This window comes from Phodopus roborovskii, unplaced genomic scaffold (assembly GCF_943737965.1).
Source record: "Phodopus roborovskii unplaced genomic scaffold, PHOROB, whole genome shotgun sequence".
In the NCBI taxonomy this organism is placed as follows: Eukaryota; Metazoa; Chordata; class Mammalia; order Rodentia; family Cricetidae; genus Phodopus; species Phodopus roborovskii.
In genome coordinates, this window is record NW_026126546.1 from 5,943,843 (window position 1) to 5,968,205 (window position 24,363).

At 52.4% G+C, this 24,363-nt stretch overlaps 1 protein-coding gene across 2 annotated transcripts in view; it reads right to left on the reverse strand.

Moving 5' to 3' along the window:
* Nucleotides 1-24,363, reverse strand: part of Ppp2r2c (protein phosphatase 2 regulatory subunit Bgamma) — an 84,995-nt gene that overhangs the window by 16,757 nt on the left and 43,875 nt on the right. For both annotated transcript variants that reach the window (XM_051200183.1, XM_051200184.1), the window contains exons 2-5: nt 13,163-13,260; nt 10,696-10,861; nt 8,604-8,716; nt 6,287-6,464 (exon numbers count right to left, since the gene is read on the reverse strand). In XM_051200183.1, the coding sequence (XP_051056140.1) occupies nt 6,287-6,464; nt 8,604-8,716; nt 10,696-10,861; nt 13,163-13,260 (555 nt within the window). The remainder of the gene's footprint in view (nt 1-6,286; nt 6,465-8,603; nt 8,717-10,695; nt 10,862-13,162; nt 13,261-24,363) is intronic.

The window sequence follows — 24,363 nt, forward strand, 5'->3', positions numbered from 1 at the left end:
ACGGGAGAAGGAATTGTGGGAGCTAGAAGGTTGAGGACACTGGGAGAGCCTGTAATCAACCAAGCAGGGCTCATAGGGGCTCACAGAGAATGACGCGGTAGTAAGAGTCAGCATGGGTCTCTGCTAGGTTCTCTGAACATATGTTATGGTTGTTGGCTTGTGTTTGGGGTGGGGGATCCTGGCAGTGGAAGCAGGGGTGTCTTTGACTCTTTTGCCTGCTTTTAGGACCCCTTTCCTCCTACTGGGTTGCCTTGCCCAGCCTTGGTGTAAGGGTTTGTCCCTGGTCTTATTGTATCTTACTGTTCAGTGTTGATATTCCCGAGAAGCCTGCTCTTTCCTGGGGGGGCGGTGAGGGGCAGAGTGGGTCTTGGGGAGAGGGGAGGAGGGAGGGAACTGGGAAAGGTGGAGGAACAAAAGCTGCAGTCAGGATGTATTGTACGAGAGAAGAACAAATAATTTTTCTGAGGAGGAGAAGGGGAGGACCACACCCCTTTAATCCCAGCACTCAGGAGGCAGTGGTAGGCTCCGTCAATTTGATGTCAGCCTGGTCTACATATCGAGCTCCAGGCTAGCCAGGGCAGCACAGTAAAACTTTGTCTCAAGGGCGAGGGGGAGAGGCTGGGAGATTCTGACTTTGTCCTTTTCATTCTTTCCAGGACCTGAGCCCAGGTAATGTTATCGCCTACATTTGAGATGGGTCCTCCCTCCCTCCCTCATCTATTAGCCAAATCTAGATAATTCCTCACAGACATACTCAGGGATTGGTTTCCATGGTGATTCTAAATCCAATCAAGTAGACAATCAAGATTAATCATCACAGTTTATCCCACTAAGTTTCACTGGATCCACCCTAAAACGGGGGCCCTGATGGCGATGCCTGACAAGGAGGTGGCTGTGGGGGAATGCACAGCACAAATGCACTGAAGACAGACACTCCTCGTTGCATGCCCTGACAGAGGGTCCTTCCAGATACCTCAACCGTGACCCCACCGCCACCACCGCCACCACCACATGGCTTTCATTTTGGAGATCGGGTCGGAATTTGAGGGTCCTGGGTGAGATGTCAGGACTTGGCTCTCTAGAATATGCTATGCCACATGGGAACCCACAAACCTCAGTTTCTCAGATGCAAAATGGGGGCTTGGGTGTGATTGCAAAACAGTGGTTCTTTTCCAGGACTGACCTGGGTGGCCAGGAGGCAAGATGCTTCCCAAAGGATGTGACCCTTGGAGACTGGGAAATGGGAGACTGTCACATCAAATCTAGTAGATTCTGTGTGACAAGTTCCACAGACTAAGGAGATAACTTCAAAAGAAGGAGGTCTCCTGGAAACGGCTGTGAAAACTCTTGGCCAGAGGAAAATATTGGGCCATGGTTCTCGTGGTAATTTCTGTTTGTTTTTCTATTCACTTTTTTTCACATTAATTAAATGCTCCTGAAAGCCTATGCTGACATTTCAAGAGAAAGATATAGATAAGAAACCATCCCCTGAGATGGGCTCACTAGCCATGACCTCATCTCTGGAAAAAACCAGCGCTTTCCACATCATTCACATAAGAACAAATAATAAATGAAAACTTTCCCAACAATAAAATTTCATATGGTTGTGCATGTGTCATCGAGAGCGGGCTTAAATGGTAAAGGAAGCTTTTAATAAGAAAGGGTTAAAATAGTTAAAATAGCTCAATATTTCAAACACTCAAAAGAACTAGGCAATAGATGTTAAACAATAACTGACCATAAAAATATATTAATTTGATTTAAGAAATAGGTAGTTAGCCTTGGATGAGTCTATGATAACCAAGGAAGATTCTGTGCTTTTTTGATTAACCCTGGATGATTCGATGTTTTGGATTTCTGTGTTACTGTGCCAAGTAACAATAATGCCATATGTCTGGGTTTGCTTTACAAAAACATCCCGAGATTAAATCTGTATAAAAAACCTTGCTTGAGAACTGAAAAATACACTCAGAATCAAACTGCCTCTGTGTTTGTTTCTGTTTGTCACCACTGAATCCTTACCCACCTAGTCTTCAAGGACCCTCATCCCTTGGAACTCCCATACCCACTGGGGTAGTCGGTGGCAGGGACAGCATCACAATTCTGTAATTAAGAGAGGATGTTGAGGTGACAGCACTCCAGGCTTCCCCAGGTGGCCTGGAGTCCAACCCAAGTGTCCTTATTAGGGGCATACAATAAAAAGAACGGCACAGGTGCAGGGCTGGTGAGGGGTGGGACACGGAGAGACTCAGTGAAGGGGACAGCACTGGCCACCAGGGACTATTAGAGATGGTAGAGGATAGACCGCAGGGACAGCCCTGAAAGGCAGGGGGAGCTCTACATCTGCTACACCCCAATATGAGCTGTGAGTCAGGCTACTGCAGAGCCAGGCTGTGTTGGGCCCCACAATGAGATCTGTGGTCCTTCCCCTCAAGGACACAGGAAACAGGAGCCGCAGGGGCCTCTGCAACACTGTCAGAGTGTAGGGACTTTCTTAGGCTGCCCTTCATCTCCTATCACCAAAGGCATTGCCTGATCTCCCGAAGCTCAGCCTGGGCCATTCTATCACTTGGAACTGGTGAGTTGTAGAGAGCAGGGGCTGTATGTCCCATGGCTTCCATTCACTGAGTCCCAGCATCCACACTATGCAGTGGTGGGGACTGACGGCCTCTCCTTCACAGGAAATTCTCTGCCAACCATCCACTGAGTCTGGACTGCGACCTGGAGGATTTCTGGCTTGTTCTAGCAAGATATCAAGGGAGAAGTGGGCACAGAGAGCAGAGAACCCCCACCGCATGGGCATTCATGGAGACTGTAGAGATGCAACAATGAATCGGACCTCCAGACACAGCTATAGTGTGGGTAATAAGGCAGCATGTAGCCCATCCCTGAAGAAAGCCGGGAGGCTGCAGTGAGCAGGGGCCACATGTGGAGCTGTGGAAGAAGGAGTTGGCTTCCAAACATCATGGCAGGGCAGGCCTTCGGGCACCCTCAGCACACCAAGGACCCTGATGCACGGGCTATGGCTGTCACTCAACAAGGTGGATGCCAAATGAGAATGTGCAAGCCCTGGGCTCCCCAGACTGCACCCGGCAAAGCATGACGCTCACCCACATGTCTTCCCAGGAGCCTGCTCTCAAGACCAGAAGATGTTGTCATGGCAACCAAGTAGTGACTGGAGTGAGAACAAGAAGGCTCTACCAGAACCCTGCAGAAGGGCCTCCTGTGTGGAGAGCCCCTAAGGCCTTCTGTGCATAGAGATGATCTAAAAAGGGAGTTGCTTTTTTCTCTCCAAATTTTCTCCAGCAGATGACCTGGCAGCAAACAAGAACTGGGGGGGCACTCAAGGCCCAGCAGGGCAAACTCTAGACCCAGCTCCTGGTGCGAAGTGAGTGGGTGAAGCCTCAGGCACCTAGTTCTCAGAGTTTTGGGACCGAGAACTCCACTGCGAAGGTAAGGACAGGGCAGGAGTCTCCCAAGGCCTATTGCTAGCATTTCCATGGGGCTACCTGCTCTGTCCCCTGTGTCCTTGCCTAGTCTCTGCTGGCCCATCCCTGTGCCAGTGACCTTACCACCTCTTCGGCTAATGACACCAGTCCCACTGGACCCCTGTGGCTTGATTTTAAGTTAACAACCCCTGAACACACTGACTGCAGATCAGCCTCATCGAGATCCTGGACAGGGATGAGCGTCACAGCACGGTGTCAGCGGCGGCATCTTGAGTCTCTGTGGAGAATACCTTTCTGACTGGGAAGGTGCCTTTGTGTGAAAAGACAGCCTCTGTGAACCACTTTTTAAAACCCTGTCCTCTGGATACAACACTGCAGGTGCTAGTGTTGCAGGACATGAGGTGGTTTACACAGACCGAGTGTGGCTGAGGGGAAACTTCCAGGAAGGAGCAGAGGCATGGGCACACTAGCCTGGCCTGCCTCCGGGCCTCTGAGGAGAACTTGACTTTGCTCATTCCACCTTCCTGTAAGCTGATGGCCCTGAGAGGAAGCAAAAGGAGAGTCTAGGCACCAGACCCTGGGGCACAGGCCGACCTCCAGCTCCTTAGGGTCTGGTGTTTGAGTCACCTTGGTCTCAAACAGGCAGAGAGTGGCTGCCCTAGACCTACATGTAAGAGGTGGCTTATGCCTGCTCTGTGTACTGGTGTTCACAGGACCTCTGCACTGGGCTGCGGAGTGCCAGGGACACAGGGAGGTCTCCTCCTGGGTTCCAAACCAAAAACGGTGTGGGCAGAGGGGCAGACAAAGGAATCCCAGTGTAGCCAAAACTCAGAGGAAATGGGGCCCAGGAGGGACACAGCAAGGACAGGTGGGGCTGGGCCATGGGACTGTGGGCAGAGGCTTGTGGGAAAGATGGTCATGTGGCCAAGAGTAAGAGGGGACTGGGCAGAGGGTGGAACGTGGCCCCTGTGAGTGCCTGAAGGACAGGCACATCTGAGAGTTGTGGGAGGGGAGGGAGACGTGTCACCAAGGGCCACCAGCCACCACTGATGAGCATAGAGCCATCCCAGAAGCCCAAGGGACCACTGAGAACTGAGCAGAGGCTGACAAGAGCAAAGCCGAGAGGGATGTCAGACCCTGGTCCAGACCCAGCCCAGTGCTCTGCACTCAGCATGACCTCCGATCCTGATCTCAGCTTCCTCCCCAGGATGGGTGAGCCCAAATACACACACACACACACACACACACACAGACAGACACGCACGCACGCACGCACACACCCTCACACACACGCACGCACGCACGCACACACCCTCACACACACACGCACGCATGCACACACACACACACGCACGCACGCGCACACACACACACATACACACCCTCCCTCCCTCCCTCAGAGGGTATCACATAAGCTCAGAGCCATTCCAGCTCAGCGTGAGGTCACATGTACCTCTCTCCATGCCAGAAGTGAGACATCTCCAATTACTCAGCCACTATCAGATCTGTGGAAACCCCTGCAGTCCAGAGTCCAGACCCTTTTCTGCTAAGAGAGGCTCGCCTCCAGGGAATGAGCCCGGAGCTCTGTTCCAGGTGTCTGACTCTCATCACTCTGTGACCCAGCACCCACAGGCCACAAGGAGGCAACATGGCTCCCTGATTAGCCTGTCAATCAAAGAGGAGGCTGCTTCAAATCCTAGTTTTCCCTAGGCCACATCCGGGTCTTCAGCATACGACACATACCCCTTCCTCCAGTGAACAAGCCTGGCACCTCTTGTCACCAACCTGCCAGGCACTTTCACAAACTGGAGCCACACACAAGTTGGGCATAGTTTCACAACAGCCACGTTAGTTCCCTAGTTCCCACAAGGCCCGCCAGTCCACTGACATGCCCCCTTCCCACTCTCCCTCAGCAGCCCAGGTTCACAGGTCCATATTCCCACTGTTTACATACACCATCTGCTCCAGGCCCACAGACTCACATGGCAAAGGCCCACCTTGGCTTCCTCTCTGCCAACCTGCTGCTGCTTATGGCCCATAGCAGAGGTGGATGAAGAAAGTGTTCAGCACAGGCTGGCCTGCCTCCAAGACCCCAGTACTGGTCACTAAAGACTCCTGTGTGTCAGGGCCTTGCACACCTAATGCCAGCTTCAAGCATGTCGGTGGGTATTAGATAAACACCTACTGGTAAACGCTGTGCTCTTCGACATGGGTGAGCACGACTCCTGTATTCTAGATGGAAAAAGGAAGCCAGTCACACGCAGGGACAAGTCTTGGTGCTGGAGTGATCACCTTTCTTTCCTCATTCACAACTAACTTATTCTAATGTCCTGTGGCCACCTCGGTCAAAGATAGTTACAACACAGCCCAAACTGATGAAGTCAACATTTTTTTTCCTGTCTCCATTCCATCAGAGTTATGCCCTTCCCTGCCCCTCACTCCTTTCCAGTAGGCATTTGTCATCTATGAGCACAGGCGCTATGACTCAGGTCTCTTACCGCAAAGGTGCCAATGACTACTCTATTGTGTGAAAGCTCAGGACATGAAACGTCACTTAATGTGGCTGGCATGAATGATCCACACAACAGTGACAGGGTAGTCACTGCCCTTCCTGGACTGGCCCTGACCTTCCCCAGCTTAGTGCAGGCTATAGTCACCCACCCTGTAGGTGGTCCTCTCTTTAGCAGACTGGGGGAGGGGCAGCGCTCAGTCCTTAGCTTGTTCTGACGCCAGGACCCCATTTCTGCCTAGCTTCTGATATCCAAGTTTCCCCCCAGAAGCCAGTATGCTTATATACCACCCAGAGGCCACTTCCCTGCAGGTCAAGCCAAGGATACTGAAGCTCCGATCAGTGATGGCCAGATGCCAGAGGTTGATGCGTAGGTCATCTGCTGACATGTATGTCTCACAGTCACTGTTGACTGAGATGGAGTTGATGTGGTAGGTGTGGCCATTGGCAAAGATCCTCCTCGGGCTCACCTCCACCATCAGGTCCATGGGCTTCAGCACAGGCACCTGCAGAGTAGAGGCCGTCAGAGTCACAAGGGAAGGGGAGAGAGACGTCACAGGACACACAATCTTCCCCCCCCCCAAAAAAAGTTTTTCTGTGTCGTCTGGGCTGTTCTGAAGCTCGCTCTGTAGACCAGGCTAGCCTCAAACTCACAGAAATCCTCCTGCTTCTGCCTCTCAAGTGTTGGGATTAAAGGTGTGTGCCATTATTGCCTGGCAGAAAACACTATTTTAATGGGAGGCTGCAACACTCATTCAGGAGCAGGGCGTGAAATAAGTGGTCACAGGTAACACATGTCCTTCACCTGCCCTTCTCATGCAGCATGCTCTACATGGCTGTTTAGCTGTGAGGGGTTTCAAAGCCTTCTAGCACGTACAAGGTAAACCTGATCCACCTTGCATGAACTGAAGTGCTCAGCACTCACTCACTCACTCACTCACACACACACACACACACACACACACACACACACACACACACACACGCTTCTCTCTCTCGTTCTTTTTGTAATTTATGTGCATAAGCATTTTGACTGCATGCATGCATGCACACTATGTGCGTGCCTGGTACCCAGGGAGGTCAGAAGAGAGCATCAAATCCCTTAGAACTGGAGTCACAGGCTTTGTCATGTAGGTGCTGGGAGCGAGACACCGGTCCTCTGCATGAGTAGCAAGTGTTCTTAACCACTGAGCTATCCCTCCAGCCCCCAGAACTCTTTCTTGCAAGTTCCACACTCTATTGGAAGATGCAAGCCCTTACACCTTTTAATTAAGCAGGATAAACATCGACTTTGGCACAACTCTACACACTGCACCAAAGAAGATCTAGCACAGCTCCCTCCAACCTATAATAGCCCCAGGGCACACTGAGCTCAACTCAGTAACTACCCAGCAAGTATGGCTATACTCTGGGCCTCAGTTTCTCCTTTCTGTAATGGGCATTTTCTGACTTGCTGTCCCCCTCAACTGCAGGTGAAGAGCTCTTCGCAGACACAGCCCACCACACCATGCCAGGACAGAAGCATCCAGGGTATGTACTGTGTGGCAGATTAAAGTTCTTCATCTTGGGGAGAATTTTGAGGACACCGGATGTAAAAGGGAAGCAAAACAACAGCGTATTTTAGGACAAGATATTTACAAGGAGGCGAAATCACAGGAAGGTTTAAGGCAACAGTTCTCAACCTGTGGGTTGAAACCCCTCTGAGGATCAGACGGACCTTTCACAGGGGTCGCATAGCAGATATCCTGTGTATCAAATATTTACATTATGATTCATAATAGTAGCAAAATTACAGTTAAGAAATAGCAATGAAAATAATTTTATGGTTGGCAGTCACTAGAACATGAGGAATTGTACTAAAGTGTCACGGCATTAGGAAAGTTGAAAACTACCGATATGAGGAGAGGTGAAAAACTTCATCCTTCAGGGAAGCTCCTTGTAGATAGTAGATAAACAACTCAAATAGCTTCAGGAAGTCCCTGAAACTGACCAGGTTCACTTAGTCCCTCCCTTTCCAGAATATATAAGCAGTAAAGACTACAAAGAACTACTCCCCCAACAAACTGCTCAGAGAAGGCCCAGGCCATTGGCCTGGAAGAATCAGAGACCAGTGACCTGATCAGCCGAGCCACCTGTCAAGCTGGCTGCAGGCTCTACTCCAGGTTCCCAACTTCTGTGAGCTGTCATCATGCTGGGGCAGGCTTTGGTGGTGTAGCTGTTTATCACACATTCCAGCTCCTATAAGTAACCCCAATAAAACTCAGTGGCTAGGCATGCTGGTGCATACCTTTAAACCTAGCACTTGGGAGACAGAGGTAGGAATATCTATGTAAGTTCGAGGCCAGCCTGGTCTACACAGAGAGAGTACTATGACAGCCAGGGCTGTTACACAGAGAAACCCAGTCTCAAAAAACCAAAAGATAAAATAAGTAAATAAGCAAAGACCAAGCTCATTGGTTCACCAATGAGTGGACTTGGCAGTATCTGTACTTTGGTCTGTCATTGGTTCCCCACCTAGGATGAGTAGATGCTCCTTCATCAACCCAGGAATGATGTCACAACAGTATGACCCTGGCTCCAAGAGTCCGAAACATCTCACGGTTTGGTAGAACATAAATGTGGAGCATGCTGTTCTTGACGCTCACCTGCAATGATGTCACTGTGGACAGGTCTTTCAGTTTCCCCTCCTCATCCTTCAGGTTGTAGCCCTCGGGCCTCTTGTCTCGCTCGGTGATCTTCCATAACTTAATAGTTTTATCTTTAAGAACAGAATGGGGAAGAGCAAGGCACCCTGTCACAGCCAGGATCTCCCTCACAATGCCTTACACAGAATAGCTCTGCATGTGAGGCGTCTGTCCTCACCCATCTTTCCTAGCCACTGGCAGGGGATGTTGCTAGGTCAAAGGGCACGGTCCTTGCAGGGATCACTACTGACCCCCACACTGGGTCTCTGCCACTGTTCCTTCCTGAGAAGAGGGTGGCCTGCCTGCCATTCCTAACTCAGTGGCACCTGCCACCCAGAAGCCAGTTCCAGGGAGTCTATCTGTGCACTCTCTGATGTCCTAGGAGGAAGTGGATGTGACAATCATCTCATGGCTCACCTTGGCTATGCCATGGACACTGTCCAAAAACACATGGGCTGTTGTTCTGAAGGGTTTCCATCAAGAGGATTACCTGCCACTAGGGGATGATGGATCATGTATACTGCCCAAGGCCCTGGCAGAATAGAAACCATCTCCCCGGGCAGAATAGAAACCATCTCCCTCTAGGCTTAAGCTGTGTGCTTCTGACCTCACAATCACAGGGGCAAGTTCCTCTCCATCTCCCCTTTCTCTCTCTCCTCTCTCTGTCCCTTCTGCACAGGTCTAGCCTCTCCAGAGAACGCTGATAACCTTAGCAGTCAAAAGAAACAATACTGTGCCTGGGAAGGAGCTAGAGGGAAAACTGGTTCAGGTGGGGCCTTCAACAGGGGTCTTCAGTATTCTGTACACTGGGGTATAAAGGTGTTCTAGAAGTTTTGTGGAGCTAAGAAGTAGGTAACTCCCATAGCTGCTCTTCCTTCCAGAATGGCAGGAAGTTATTTTTAAAGATACACGTGCATGCATGGGCTCACACACAAGCTTAGTGTCATCTTTACATGCTCCTGGTCCCATGTGACTATCCACCCCCTCCCACACTGGATAAAGACCCAGAGTACAAGTGTGCTGAGCTGATCCTAGCCAGGCCTCCAGGAGGCCAGCTAGAGCATGTCCTCTGGAAGCCTGGCAGAGACACACAATTAGAATGACAAGTGTCCTATTGAGGGAGGGTCAAGCAGAGGTGAGATGTCAGGGAAGACTTCAAAGTCAATATCCAGTGGATAGAGAGGGGCAGTGGATAGAGAGGGGCAGTGGATAGAGAGGGGCAGTGGATAGAGAGGGGCAGTGGATAGAGAGGGGCAGTGGCTAGAGAGGGGGCGAGGGAAGTCACCATGAGAGATTGTAGGGCGTGCAATAAAGGCTGAGCCGTTCTCAGGAAGCCCTTGAGGGCCCCTCAGCAGTAGGACTTCTTCAGGGAAGGCATCGGTGATGCCATCTTCCCAGCCTCCCTCAGACTCACACAGCACTTACTATTCTCTGAGCACTGGGTGGACACCATCTCCTCACAACCCCAGAAGGGAGCTGAGTTGACCCCTGGGCAGTGGGCAAACTGAGCTAGTGAAAGCAAGGCCACATACCCCAGTCCACAAGGCTGGCCTAGACCCACGTCTGCCCCAGCAGACTCCTGGCCCCAGTTCATGAGCTAATGAGGGGAACGAGGGATAGCAGGGCAAGCGTGGAACTGGATGGCCGCCCCGGGCCAGCAGATGCTAGGAAGCCCAGACCCAATCTAGGGGTAGCAGGCAGAGCTGGAATGTAGCAACAGCTTTCTGGGGTCACACAGCATGCCTTTAAGCAGAGAGACAAAAGCCAGCCACCTGTCTATCCTACCCACCCCTGGGGGTAGCCCCCACCCCACCCCACCCCCGTCTGTGACTCTGAGTCAGAGTGCCATTTGTATCTGGTAATCACTGGTTTCTGGCCCTGGTCCCAGTGGTTTGGAGCGGTCAACCTCATCTCTACCTTGGAAATATCCATGACCACTGAATTCACAATGGGGAAGAAAAGCTGAAGAGAATGGTCTGGTTGTCACTAAAGCCACAGGGAAACTGGAAGCCCAAGGAGGGCAGGCCAGCCATAGCTTAGCCGCGGGCCTCACCATTGGTAGACAGCAGCGAGTGTGCGGCATTCTGCTGCGGGAGCCATTTGATCTTGTTGATTTTCTCCTCTATTTCCAAGCTCTTCAGGTAGTCAAACTCTGGCTCGTGGCTCTGGAAGGTGCTGTACACGTCGTACTCACCCTGGCTGTGAGGCGCGTTCTTACTCTGCAGGGAAACCAATAGGCAGACTGAACCAGAGACGTATCCAGGGCAGATGGAGGGAGACATGACACAGGGCTGAATCCACCTTGCACGGGGGTGCCTTCAACACTACCAAAGGGAGCTACTGATGCGAGTGTACATGTATGTGCTGGTGGGTGTGTGTGGATGTGGGTGTGTGTGGGGTGGGTATATTACAGGGGTGGAGAGCAGGGTAGGGTTACAGGGCTATGGTGTGCATGAACGGGGATGTGTGTTTGTGTACAGGGGGCATGCAGGTGTGTGGGCAGGTGCATATATATATATGCATATATATATATATATATATATATATATATATATATATGCAGGTGTTATGAGCAGTTTTTCTGCCAGTCTGGTCCCACAGCCGCGCCAGCCCCAAATAACACACAGAGACAGTGTATTAGATATAAAGCTGTTGGCTTGTTACTAGCGTTTCTTATTGGCTAGCTCTGTCTTAAACATGTGCATGCATATGTGTGAGCATGCATTCAGAGACAAAGGTGTCATCCTAGGAACACTGTCCACCCTCTTTGAGGCAGGGTTTCTCATTGGCCTGTACCTCCCCACTTAAACCAGCAAGCCTTTAGAGATCTGCCTGCCTCTAATTCCCCAAAACTGGGACCACAGGCATTTGTATTTTTATGTGGGCTCTGGGCATCAGACTTAGGTCCTCATGCTTATGAGCCCAGGGCTCACCCTTGTATCCATAAAGTGGCCACCATTCACCCCAATGAGACCAGATATCAAAGCCAAGGCTCCATCTACCCTCATCTGTCAGGCCCTAACCCAGCTTCCCATGGCAGCTCCCATTCCAGTTTGGGCAGCCGAGTTCCTGCTATGAACCCTCTCTCGGTGGAGATCCCCCAAATACTGAGTGTCAGACCTGCCATAAACACCAGGGGCTACTTTTCTAGCAGACAAGTCAAGTTTCTATGACAACATGCAATCACAGCTGGGAACAAGGGACGGCCAGCCAAGCCCAGCGTCAAGATTTTTCTGTTCATTTTGAAAAGTGTCTATTTTTAGGTCCCCATCTCTGTCTTGCGTTAGGATCTGTTTGAAAATCCTTCCACGTTTTTTTGCCTCCTCTTCCCACGAGCACTAGTTGTAAGGAAGAGGTTTGCAGGACCAGAGGGAAGAGGCAAATTAAAGGAGGAAAACCAGAACCTCTGAGCTCATTTCTCTTTGCAGTGGGCAGAAGGATGGCTGATCCTGGTGTGCCCTGGTGGGACAGTCTGTCTGGTGACACCTGTGTGCATCAGGCTGTCCCCGGCCTGCCCTTGGTGAGCTATTTTAAGCCCGCCGTGCTGCGGTTCTTCAGCTGTCAGATGAAGGGTAACAGCCTCTCTGCCTGCTGGGGTGGCGATGCCGGGCTGCACGAGCTAATGTAGCATGGGGACCACACTCAGGGCACAGGTGGCCTTCAGCTCCTCTCCCTAGCCCTGCCTCCCTTGAGCCTCCCTCTTCTCCCCTTCCTGGTTTCTCAGCCCCAACACATTCAGTGGCGAGAGGTGTGGTATGTGACACCTTGCTGGTGTGGTATGTGACAAGGCAGCCAAGGGCAGGTTTCCGTGGGGATTGCTGCCCATCCGTCTGGCGGTAAAGGGGTGTGTACCTATACCCTCAGAGGCAACCAGAAGGAGCAGAGGCAGAAACCGTGTCGAGTGTGCAACCAACGCTCAGCCCAGTGTCTGCAGACAGCGGGTTCTCAGGGAATGGGTGAGGAGCTTTGGACAACACAGCTCTTTAAGGTTTCAGAAATGACCTCCTGGCTGGAAGGCCTCAGGTTGTTCTTGCTGTATTCGGAATTCTGCTGCACAGTGATAGGGGAGGGCAGAGGAGCAGATGAAGACTGGCTTGAAGGATGGAGGCCTGAGCAGAATCTGTCAGGCCAGCAGAGAGCTGGGGGGGGGTGAGGCCCCCCTCCTCACACTGGTAGGGGAAGTTCTACTGGGGGCTTGTTGGTTTGTCTGGGACTGCAGCATTGCTGCAAACTCCTGTGGTGGGGGGGGATGGGAGGCTTTGGTGCACAGCCTTAGAAGCTGACCCAGTCTACCTGACAGGCCCATCCCCTTTCCCTCCAGCCCCAGGGACCTTGTGACAGAGGGGAGTCAGTGAGGGAACTCTAGGTAGGACATGTAGGCAAGGTGGGTCGGAAATCCTGCTCAGAGTAAGGGCTGCACCCTTCCAGACCCACATCCCCCTGATGCCACCCTCAACCCTGCAGTGCAACCCTCTGCCCACCCTCTTCCTGCCTCCCTCCTGACCCCTCCACACACATACCTCTGGCTCCCGCTGGAAGATAACCACGCGGCCACCCTTGTCACCTGTGGCCAGCAGTTCCCCAGTGTGGTTGAACTCGACAGTGGAGATGATGTCAGCTTGAGGAAGCAAGGCAGAAGGCATCGTTAGACCGCTGCGTTCCCACAGCACAGTGCTGTGCTCTGCAGACCCCACAACCCTGGGGGCCCATGGAGCAGGTGGGAACCCAGGAGTAAGCATGCTGAAGGTCCCCACCCTCCTGCAGGAGTATGTGACTCTTCCCTTCACCTTCACCCTGTCCCTCACACAACATCAGGCAGGCTTCCTTCTGAGCTCAGCAGGTCACCAGCACAAATCTGACAGCTGGCTGGGCTCCAGGCCCAGGGGACAGGACTGGGGACAGTGTGGGGCCATGCTGAGGGCCTGCAGCCTCCTAGGCATCGGGGCAGGTAAGCACCATTCCACAGAGCTGGACGCCATCAGGGCCTTCCACAGGCCAGGCTCGTCCAGCCTTGGAAGGCAGGCAAGGGAAGGCAATTGTCTATGGGGACAGTCAGGACCAGAAGTGAAAACACAGTGGCTTGCTTGTGTCTCCAGTGGACGCCTTTAAGGGAAGTAAGGCCTCAGCCTGAAGCCAAAGAACCACTACCCTGGGCCAGATGAGGAATGGGTACAAAGTTAGAGATCACAATAGCTAGCAGACTGCCTGCAAACTGGGGGTAGAAGTGGCATTGAAAGCCTCCTGGATAGGCTTTGCCGTCTTCTCTTAAACCAGACCTCATGTTCACTCCTATCATAGGGAAAAAAAGGCCACTCCCCTGCAAGGACAGTATCTGGTAGTGGTTGAGATGAACTCTCCGCTCCCCTCTCTGAGTCTCAATTCCAGGCAGGTCTCTGGGATTTCTCCCAAGCTACGCTCGAGAAGGCTGCACTCAGCTTAAGGCCCAGAGGCCTTCCTCATGGAGTTGCCCTAGTAACTGGAGTGTCTGACCTGCCTATGTGGGCAGATGTCTAGGTAGAGAGCCCACAGTGCTCCACCCAGACTCCAGTCTCAGTATCTGGGAATGAGGGCAACGCCCGTTCTATTACCCAACCTTTTCAGGCTCTATGAGTCACAGCAAAAAAACATCCAAGACATTCAGCCACAGGGTTAGGGCCATGTACAGGAGGCTATCCGCTGGGGCCACAGATGAAGAGAAATGGGTTAGATTACAATGAAGACAGCTAGTGAGACAAGCCTAAGCTAAGGCTGAGCATTCATAATTAATAATAAGTCTCTGTGTCTTTATTTGGGAGCTGGTTGGTGGCCCAAAGAAAATCGCAACTACACTTGTCCTTCAAAGGAGGGCCTGGGCCCCTCCTAAATGGTCTTCTATCTCACTGTGACCCACAGGCTGAAGGGCGACAACGGGAGGGGCCCAGAGACACCAGGACTGACCCCATGATCACTTCCCTGCCGGAGGCTTCCAGCAGCCTTGCGATCCACAGTCAGAGCAATCTGTAATTGTGCACCCCAGGACCCCAGACCTCCCCTTCCCCTGCTCCCTTCTCTGGAACTCACATGTCCCCACCTGGTCGGTAAACTCCCAGATGCCCTGAACTCTTAGGTCTACGAGATAACAGCCACCAAGCTGTAAGCTGGGCCTAGAAGGGGCTCATAAATAGCTCTACCCTGTTGCCTCTGCTTTTGCCCAGGCTAGCCCACCAGTCCCCACAGGAGCAGGCACAACAGCTGCTGGCCAACCCCAGCCTGGAGCAGGCCACCGACAAGCCTAGCTCTCTGCAGGAGTGTGAAAACCGTCTGCCCGTGATAGACACTCTCTAAGCCAGCCCTACCCTACTCTATCTCACCATCATCCCATACCTGATGTGGGAGTCTTTGCATTCCAGCTCACATCAGCACCCAGTCTGGACATGGGGCCGGGGTGTCCTCCCTTGCCATCGGTACAGCCTAGTCTAGAGACTTTCTTCTCATCTTGCACACGGGCAACCTGCTCAGTGAACCAGCACGGTCACCTTGTTGAATCTCTTACCAATCCCTTGACCCCATTCCACAGCAGCCTGTTCCCCCTTCTCCTGACCGGGGCTGTAAGCTGTCTTCCTTCTCTGTCTAGTGCCTGGATCCAGGAGGGCAGAGCTCTGAGATGAACTTCAGAGCCTCAGTGGCGCCTGTGTCTGGTAATAGTGTGTGTATCTTGTCGATACAAACTTTTCTTTGGGGATGCTGGGATAGGACCCAGGGTGTTGCAGCCCATCATTGAGCTGTACCCACAGCTGTAATGGATGCCCTCCAGAGGGAGCCCCTGGGCCTCTGAGCTGTAGTAAACGCCAGCAGCTGTGGTAGCAACAAATTAGGACACAAACACAGGATGATAGTGGAACACACCTTTACACTTAAATAGAGGGACCAGGCAAGTACCTGCTACATACACTAACTTGTCCTGGCCACCAACTCCATCCCTCCATGCAGCACCCGCCCTGGCCCAGGGACACTAAGGGCTGAACTAACCCTCCAGTACAGGGCTCCCAGAGGAAGGAGTGACTCTTTCTGCTTTGCGTTAAAGCTCCCTAAGGGAGAACGAGCAGAATATAAAGTTCTATATAAAATGTCTTAATTACATAGACCAATGGTCACAGCCCTGCTTTAAACAAGCAAACAAGCTGAGGTGGGGGTTGGACTTCCCCAGAATGTCAACAAAGCTTTGCACAGTATGTTCCGTGATGTAGCTACATTCTTTTAATAACTTTACTAGGATGTAATCAATACATCAACACCGGCATCTTTAATGTGGACAATTTGATGAGTTTTGGGTGTATACATAACGCTCGTTATTTTTATGATGGGAAAATAATGCAATTAAATTAAAATGCTGACATAGCCTCGCTATCCAGAGCAATTGAGGTCCACCGAGGCCGGGCGGTTACCACAGTAACAGACACTAATGTCTGTGGGCAATTTACAATTCGTATGTCATTTTCATGTCCACTGCTTCCTTGGAGCCTCAAAAGCCCCCCTGGGGGACAGATTAGAGTGACTTCCAGTCGGTGGAGGGAAGACAGTGCTCCCTCCACAGGCAAAAGGTGGGCAAGCTCTCCGTGGGCCAGTCTGAAGTCTGGAGTAGCATCTTGGCTCAGGGCACTCAGCTGTGTGGCCTAGGGTGGGCATCAACAACTCCTATGGTCCCTGACAACCCCTCTGCACCTAGGCTGCGATGGATGGATGGTCTTTCTGGGAACAGAGGATGGTGAGGCAACTGGAGTGGGAAGACCAGGGAAGGAGGACCAACCAGGGCTCTGAGGAATAAGGGCTAAGAAAGAACCTACCTCATGGAGAGCCACAGCCTTCTGCCATCACTGCCTCCGCTTTTAAAGGGCGGTGGTGTTCACAAGTGTAGGGCTATGGCCCAGCCTCTCCAGTCCTGTTCTGGATACCACTACAGTGCCACCTCTACCCCCAAGACCCTCTTACCCAGGCCAGGGCCCTGCCAAGCTCTGCAAACAGTGGCTGCAGAAGGGGTAGGGATCACACTACTGTCTTGTGGCATAGGTTCCAGGGTAGGTTTGCCTGGGGCAAAGCTACCTCAGAGTGCCAGGAATCAACCACCACCAATGCCAAGCTGCAGAGAAAGGTCACCTCTTCTCCTAGTAAGACTGAGACACCTCCTGCCCCAGGACCACCTCCTTCAGGAAGCATTCCTAGCATGCTTACTGTACTCCATACCAACAAAACGGTCTCTCTACTGTGGGCTCAGACCAATGCGTGTCCCGAAGAAAGCATAAGCTCTTCCTCCATGGTGCTCAATAGCCACACTCCCTCCAGTCCCGCCCATGAAGAGCAGCAGGACCTGCAGCCAATCCCATCCACGTGTCCTGGGAGCCATCTGTCTCCAGGTAATGCTGACCTAACCCAGCCTTACTGGAGTAGGGCTCGCAGGGTGACAACTGCAGGGTCTAAACCCATGACCAAATAATGAAACCAATCTATCTGCGGCCACTGGAGGGGAGTGAAACACTAAGATGCCTGTGGGTCAGCAACCGTAGAAAAAGCTCAGGCTAGACGAGTCTCCTCACATGAGGCTTAGCCTCAGAGTGGGGACCACCTTTGCAGTGTGGAATGCCACTAGCCCTAGTCCTTCTGCAGCTGGCGGGCATGCAGGAGAGGGGACAAGGGGCCACTGGTCAGCACCCCGAGCCAGCCCAGAGAGTGCCTGTCTACCTGTGAATGCCTGAGAAGTGAGAGGTGTTACCTCTGGTGGCCATGCAATGACAGGCTACTGCATACCACAGGCAAAGATGTGTGACATGAAAGTTTCTGGCCCAGCAGGTTCCACGGCCCCTGAGTCCCAAATGAACATACTGTTGGCAGTTGGCTTGGGCTTCTTATTGGCTGGCTCTGTCTTAATTATTAACCCATTTCTATTAATCTGAGTATTTCTACACGGTGTTATCTACCAGAGAACGCCTGACTCGAGTCCTCTCCTCCCAGGAATCACATGACAACTGCTCTCCTCCTACACTTCCCAGAACCTTCCTTGTCTCCCAGTCCCTCCCACCTATCATTCTGCCTCATTGGCCCAACAGTGCTTTATTCATTAACCAATAAGAGAGACGTATTTACAGAATGACATCTCCCATCAGAGATGAGCAAAGATGGCGGTATGGGTTGGATTGAATCCCCTAAAAAGATATGACAAGGGCTTGAACTTCGGCCCTGCAAGTAGGAGACTGCTCTAGAGTCTTTGTAGATGGCCAAGATAAAAATGTCAGACTGCCGGCAGAAGGGCTCTGGGCACAAAAGCCTGACATGAATGGAGTAGGACACGGGGCACACAGACATGGGGGAAGGGCCACGGGATGAGAAGCAGCAAGCAGACTACCCAGAGCTAGGAAGGGGCCAGGTGGAGTCTGTCCTGGGGCCTGTAAAGGGAACACCAGCGCCACCCTGAGGATACCTGGGTCTCAGACTTCTGCCTCTAGGGATGAGGGATATGTATCATTTGTTTTAAACTGTAGTTTGAGAGGCTGGCCCTAGGGACTCAGCACATTCAGACTGCGCTGAGGCCATGCAGCCATGAGCCCTGGAAAAAGTAGGGATCCCCATCTGTGCCCAAGCTGGCTTTCCACATCACACTGTGTGGACCTGAGATGCCTACTGAGGTTCACCAAGGTGTGGCAACCCAGCCTCAGCTCCTAGCTGTGTTCTACCCATCTCAGCTCAGACCTCCCACGGGATAAAAGGAGGAACTGTCATCCTTGCCTAGCCACCGTGTGCCTAAGGTTTATAAACAATTCAGATGTCTGGGGCCAAGTACGGTGGCACATGCGTTTAATCCCAGCACTCAGGAGGAAGAGGCAGGCAGATCTCTATGAGTTCAAGACTAGTTTAGTCTACATAGTGAGTTCTAGGACCGCTAGGGCTGTGTAGAGAGACCCCATGTCAAACAAAAACAAAACAAAAAGGCAAATTAGATGTCTGTGGACTAGGAAGTTCCAAGGGCTCTGAGCCAAAGCAAGATGATCAGGAGGCCTAATGGAGACTCCTTCCCTCCCTGACCATCAGGAACGGCATGCTGGGCATCGGGGCTCAGAGCAGAGGCCTGGACAAACCCATCTCAGCCCTTCTAACATTTAATCAGCATTCTGAGGTAAAGGGGCTGCTGAATGGAGAAGCAGGGAAGGATGGAGGAGCCAGGCCTCGCAAGGAAAGAGAGGGAAAGCAGGGACAGGACATGCAGGAAGTGAGGAGAGGTTGGGGGAAGGCGGAGCAGGAGGAAACAGGCTCTTACAGGGGTCAGGGTCTGGAGCGGTAAGGGTGGAAGGTTAGGACCTACCCACAGCAGAAGGAACATCTGGGATTGGAGATAGTGAGGCTGCAAATCTGACTCATGGCTTCTGGACCTCAGGCCAGAAGGGGACATAGCAGCTTCACACCCCCCTTCCCATTCTATCACCAGCACAGTGAGTGTTTTTAGCAACTCTGAGAAGCTGTGGTACCCCTATCACCTCCATTGTGCAGATGGAGAAACTGAGTCAGAGAGGGAACTTCACTTGCCAAAAGTCACCTGGCTACTAGGTGCAAGGCTGAGACTTAACCCCAGGCAACTGTCTCCAGAGTCTGTGAATTTGACACCACGATCCCTACCCAGGCCGAGAGCTTCTTAAGGTTTAACTGGATCAGAGGCAAGGACCTGGGGGTTAGTGAAGGGAAAGGCAGGAGTAGGGACCCTGGGACCACCCCCAAAAGATGCTTCCTAAGCATAAGAGGCCCAGACCTGATCCTACAGGGTCTGGGATCAGAGTCAACTGGGGATGGGGATTTGACCCAGACGCGATTCAGGGATGGCAGAGGCATCCCAAGGTCATCTCGTGTTGTGTGTGTGTGTGTGTGTGTGTGTGTGTGTGCGCGCACACACACACACGCGCTCGCTCGCTCGCTCGCTCGCCGGCTGCAAAGAAGACAGACAAGGGAATACAACAGAGGGAAGCAGATGAGGCCCACAGTATGGAAACTTCAGGCCATGCCTGGCCACTGGACACATAGCTGTGACTCCCAGGCAACTGCTCTGTTGGACAGTTATATGGCAGAACACCAGGGAAGAGATCTATGACAGAAATGGTGTCTGTGTCCACCTGCCGGAATGACCAGAGCAGGCAAAGTCCCTGCAGGTAGGGTGTAGCCCATCCTTCTTCCCATCTCCCCTAGCCTGGACTCTTCCCCACCTCCCTCATGGTGGAACCCTGACATTGGGAAAGGGGTTAGGGAGTCTTGTTCTGAGTTCAGCATGTTCTAGGCCAACTCAAAGCTCACCCTTCCGAAGTATACCTTCCCCTCTGTGGATCCCGTGTGCTGGGAAGTCAACAGTGCCATCTAACTCACGCTCCCATCTCCCAAAAAAGAAGTCCCAGACCCCAGCAGCATCCTAGTCTGTCCTTCCCAGCCCAGCAGCCACACATCTACTTCCGTCCCTGTGCCATCTGGCTACTGTCATTCGACATAAATAGCATCTCATGATGTGCGCCGTCCGAGCACACTGTACTCGTTGCCTTTCAGGGCTGTAATGCTCTGCTGACACCATGAAGGTTTTAAGGCACATTCCTTACTCCTCAAGCAGAAAGCCAGGCCCCAGGATAGAAGCTCAGGGGTGTGAACTTCTGAAAGCCGCCATACCTTGATCAGGGCTGGAGTTGCCTAGGGAGCCAGTGTGAAGCTCAAAATCACTGCCTCTTCCGGCTGCTCCATAAAAACAGGGGGGAGGTGGTTGGGACCCAGACAACCAGCTCCTCCTACCCAAGCCAGACAACTTGACCCCCCCCCCCACCCCAGACCCCATGGTATGCATGTCTGCTGGCCAGACTGGTTCAGCGACAGATGGGCCTGAAAGGCAGACAGGCAGCTGTGGATTTGCCTGTGGTCAGCACCATGTGGTCACACTGCTGTGCCTTGAGGCCAGGCTGGATGGTGCTCAAAGCAAAAGGACACCCAGCTCTGGCTCTAGCCTACGGCCAGGTGGCCAGAGGCCAACCTCTGGCACTGGGACAGATCGGGGTGAAGGAGATGGAGAGAACACATCTCTGCTCACCGCCTGCTTTCCTGGACTTCCGGCTCCGGAAGGGTTTTTGTGGTACCCAGCTTCGCTACTGAAGAAGATGCCAGAGTCCCGCCTGACCTGGAGAGTCTGACAGGGTGTGGAATCTGCGGAGGGACACTCTTCCCAGGGTGCTGAGGTTGGAGGGGCCCTGTCAATGCACTGGAAGGTGGGGGGGGATCTGAGCAACCACTTCCTGGCAAGTTCCAGTCTCTGAACCTGAGCTCCCCAAGCTCTGAAATGGTTATAACATGTGCAGAGCAGGATCACCTGGCCAGAAACCATTGTTAGGTACAATTAGCATGCCACCACCATCATCACTGTGCTGGCTAGTTTATGTTAACTTGATACAAGCTAGAGTTATCTAAGAGGGAAACTCAACTGAGAAAATGCCCCCATAAGATTTGTCTGTTAGGGCATTTTCTTAATCAGTGATTGATAGGTGAGGGCCCACTGTGAATGAGGACTTCCCTTGGGCTGGTGGTCCTGGGTTGTATAAGAAGGAAGGTTGAGCAAGCTACCCCTCCACTGCCTCTACATCAGCTCCTGTTTGTGTCCTGACTTCCTTCAGTGATAAACTATGATGTGGAAGTGTAAGACAAATAAACCCTTTCTTCCCCAACTTGCTTTTTAGTCAAGGTGCTTCGTCATCACAACAGAAATCCTAACTAAGACAGTCACCATCAGCATCACCATCAACCACATGGCCACCATGATAATGAAACACAGAGAGATGGTGTAAGAGCTGGTGCTCTGCTAGAGACCTGGGTTTGAATCTAACCTGGCCCTGTTGTATGGTTTTAGCAGAGTCCCAGTCCGTTTCTAAAGTAGTGACAATGGTTGGTTGTCCAGGATGGGGATGCTGCCCTGTGTTATGCAAGAGATGGGGCAAGCTGCCTGACACTGATTTGGACTGACCACTCAGATATCTGATGCTGGCTGGCTAGGGCTGGCTTTAGGCCTTTGGGCACCTACGGTCCCAGGAGCCTGTACTCCCACTCAGACTGCAGCTGTCAGGCAGGAAGTAGAGACCATGCTGGTCTGGCACCATCAGGTCTCATCCCATCAATGTGTCCATCAGACCCTCTCAAGGCCTGTCTGCTCCAGGATGGGTCAGGCACGGAGCTGTGGAGTCCCTGGGCAGATTCCCTGAGCAGAATGCTGAGGTCATAGTTGGCAGAACCAGCCCATCTCTTCTACCTCTCTGGCTAGAGCTCTGGTTCAGGCCAGGACCTACAGCATCCTATCCCGACTTTCCCTACAGCCTTCTGTGGAGCCCCATTGCCTATGGAATACAGCCCCCACCCCCTCATCACCTCTCATACAGTTAGCTCTGCCCTATGTCCATGTGTTTCTTAATGCTCCAAAACAAAGCTCACCCATTAAGCACTCATTGCTCACCTACTAAGTGCCAGACCTTATGTTACACAAGGACTCAGAAGTGTGCCATGTGAGCCTGCAAGTGTAAGCATTCACGTGCCACAGAACAATGCTGGCCTCTGCCCAGTTCCTCCCCCTTCCTTCCTGACACCCACCCAGGCCCCAGCTGACACAGCCTGGGCTGCCAGATAGCAAGGGAGCCCGTGGCTTTGGAGAGGCCGCTCACCTGCACACCGGAGGGTCTTACACACATGCATTATGAGTTAACCGCCCCCTCTGCAGAGGGTTAGTGGGGAGCTGTCTTCCATGTGGGGAATTACAGCTTCCAAGGAATAGATTTGCAGCTGACCCAGGAGCAGGTGGCTACTCCACACCTGCTGACCTCCAGGGCCAGTACACAGGCAGGCAGGCCCCCAAGCCCCTCACCATGACACGGCCTTGCGCCTTCCCAGAGCCTGATCACAGACAGCACTGGGCTCTGCAAGACTCATCAGTGGCTTATGGACCGGAACACCGAGCGTAACCTTTAAAACTGTTTCCAAGCCGCTGTGGTCTAACAGTTGCCTTTTTAAAATCCCTGAAACAACACAGGTGCCTTCCACAACCAGAATAAGCAGCAAGGCCCACCCAGAGCATTAACCCATACTAGCCCACACTGTAGGACCCATGGTCATCTCTGAATGCCAAAGTTACTGAGTTCAGATTCTCACCATAGCGGCACCATGCCCATACAGCCAGGCACAGCTCCTGAAGCACTATGAGGTTGTCACATGACCATTACCAGCCACAAAGCCCCCAGAGACCAGCCAACACCACAGACACCAGAACCAGGGAAGCGGGTCTGAAGGACAGTCAGACCCCACCCCATGCTCCTGCTACAGCCGATAGATGACTTGGATAATGGGGATAACAGTGTCAGGGTGTGGCTGGCTGTGCAAGGTTCAGCTGCTTAGTGCAGAAAGACCTGGGGTACCGCTTCCAGCGGTCTGGGTTTACCAGCCTTGGGTGCAGGATGAGGAGCCTCAAGCATCCCTTGGTGAACTCCTCTCGCATGGCTATGCTGGCTTGGATGAATGAACGAGAGCCAAACACCTCCCGCCTGCCTGTGCTGACTAATTTTATGTCAACCTGACACAGGCTAGAGTCATCTGAGAGGAGGGGACCAATTGAGAAAATGTCACCAGGACTGAAGGCAAGCTTGTAAGACATTTTCTTAGTGACTGCTGGGGGAAAGCCCAAGCCCATAGTGGGTGGCGCCATCCCTGGGCTGCTGGTCCTGGGTTCTATAAGAAAGCAGGCTGAGCAAGTCATGGGGAGCAAGCCAGTAAGCAGCATCCCTCCATGGCCTCTGCATCGGCTCCTGCCTCCAGGTTCCTGCCCTGTGTGAGTTCCTGACTGGCTTCCTTCAGTGATGGACTACAATGTACAAGTGTAAGCCAAGTAAACCCTTTCCTTCCCTAGTTGCTTTTGGTCATGGTGTTTCATCACCGCAATAGAAACCCTAAGACAGCGCCCCTAACTAGTTGTATGGATTGGGGCCAGTAAGTGATCGTGTCTGAACCTTGGCATGCTCATCTGTCCAAGAGCAGTGTCCCCTGGGCATGGCTGTTAATCTTCTCCAGAGCAGCTGTGATCACTACAGGAAAGAGACCCTCCCAAGAGCAGGCCCCTTGGCTGTCCAGGCTAGAAGGAAGGTGCTGAGGTTCATCAGACCCTCACCAGAGATTCTTCCTACTTTCCCTGTCTGTTGCTCCCTGCCCTCTGTAATCCTGCCCCAATGACAGGATGACACATGATTACATGGGATTGCAGGTCTCTGAAGGTGCTAGAATGTATAGAGGGTGAAAGGCTAAGTGACAGTACACTCTACTTAGCTTTTGGGAGTCTCCACCCACACTGGGGTGGACCTCTGAGGTGACCCAGCTGTTTCAAGGTCACCCATAATCAGGTTTCTTTGGTATCAAGTCAGTGCCCTATCTGGGGTTATCAGACATTTGTTCACATCTCCCAGAAGAAGTTAACACAGTCCCTTCACAATGGGGTTCATCGCATGGCGAGTGACAGCTTCCATGGGGCCCTGTGAGGCTGTGTTAACACACAGAAGGATCTGGAGTTCCCAGGGGTGGTGCTTGCCATTCTAATTCCTGCCAGCAGCCTGGGAAGGGCATACGACAGCCAAGGTTGCTAGGCTGAAGGTCCTGGCCAAGGCTACGGAGGAGGCAGGCTCTGCACACAAGGCTCCAATCTCTAACTACT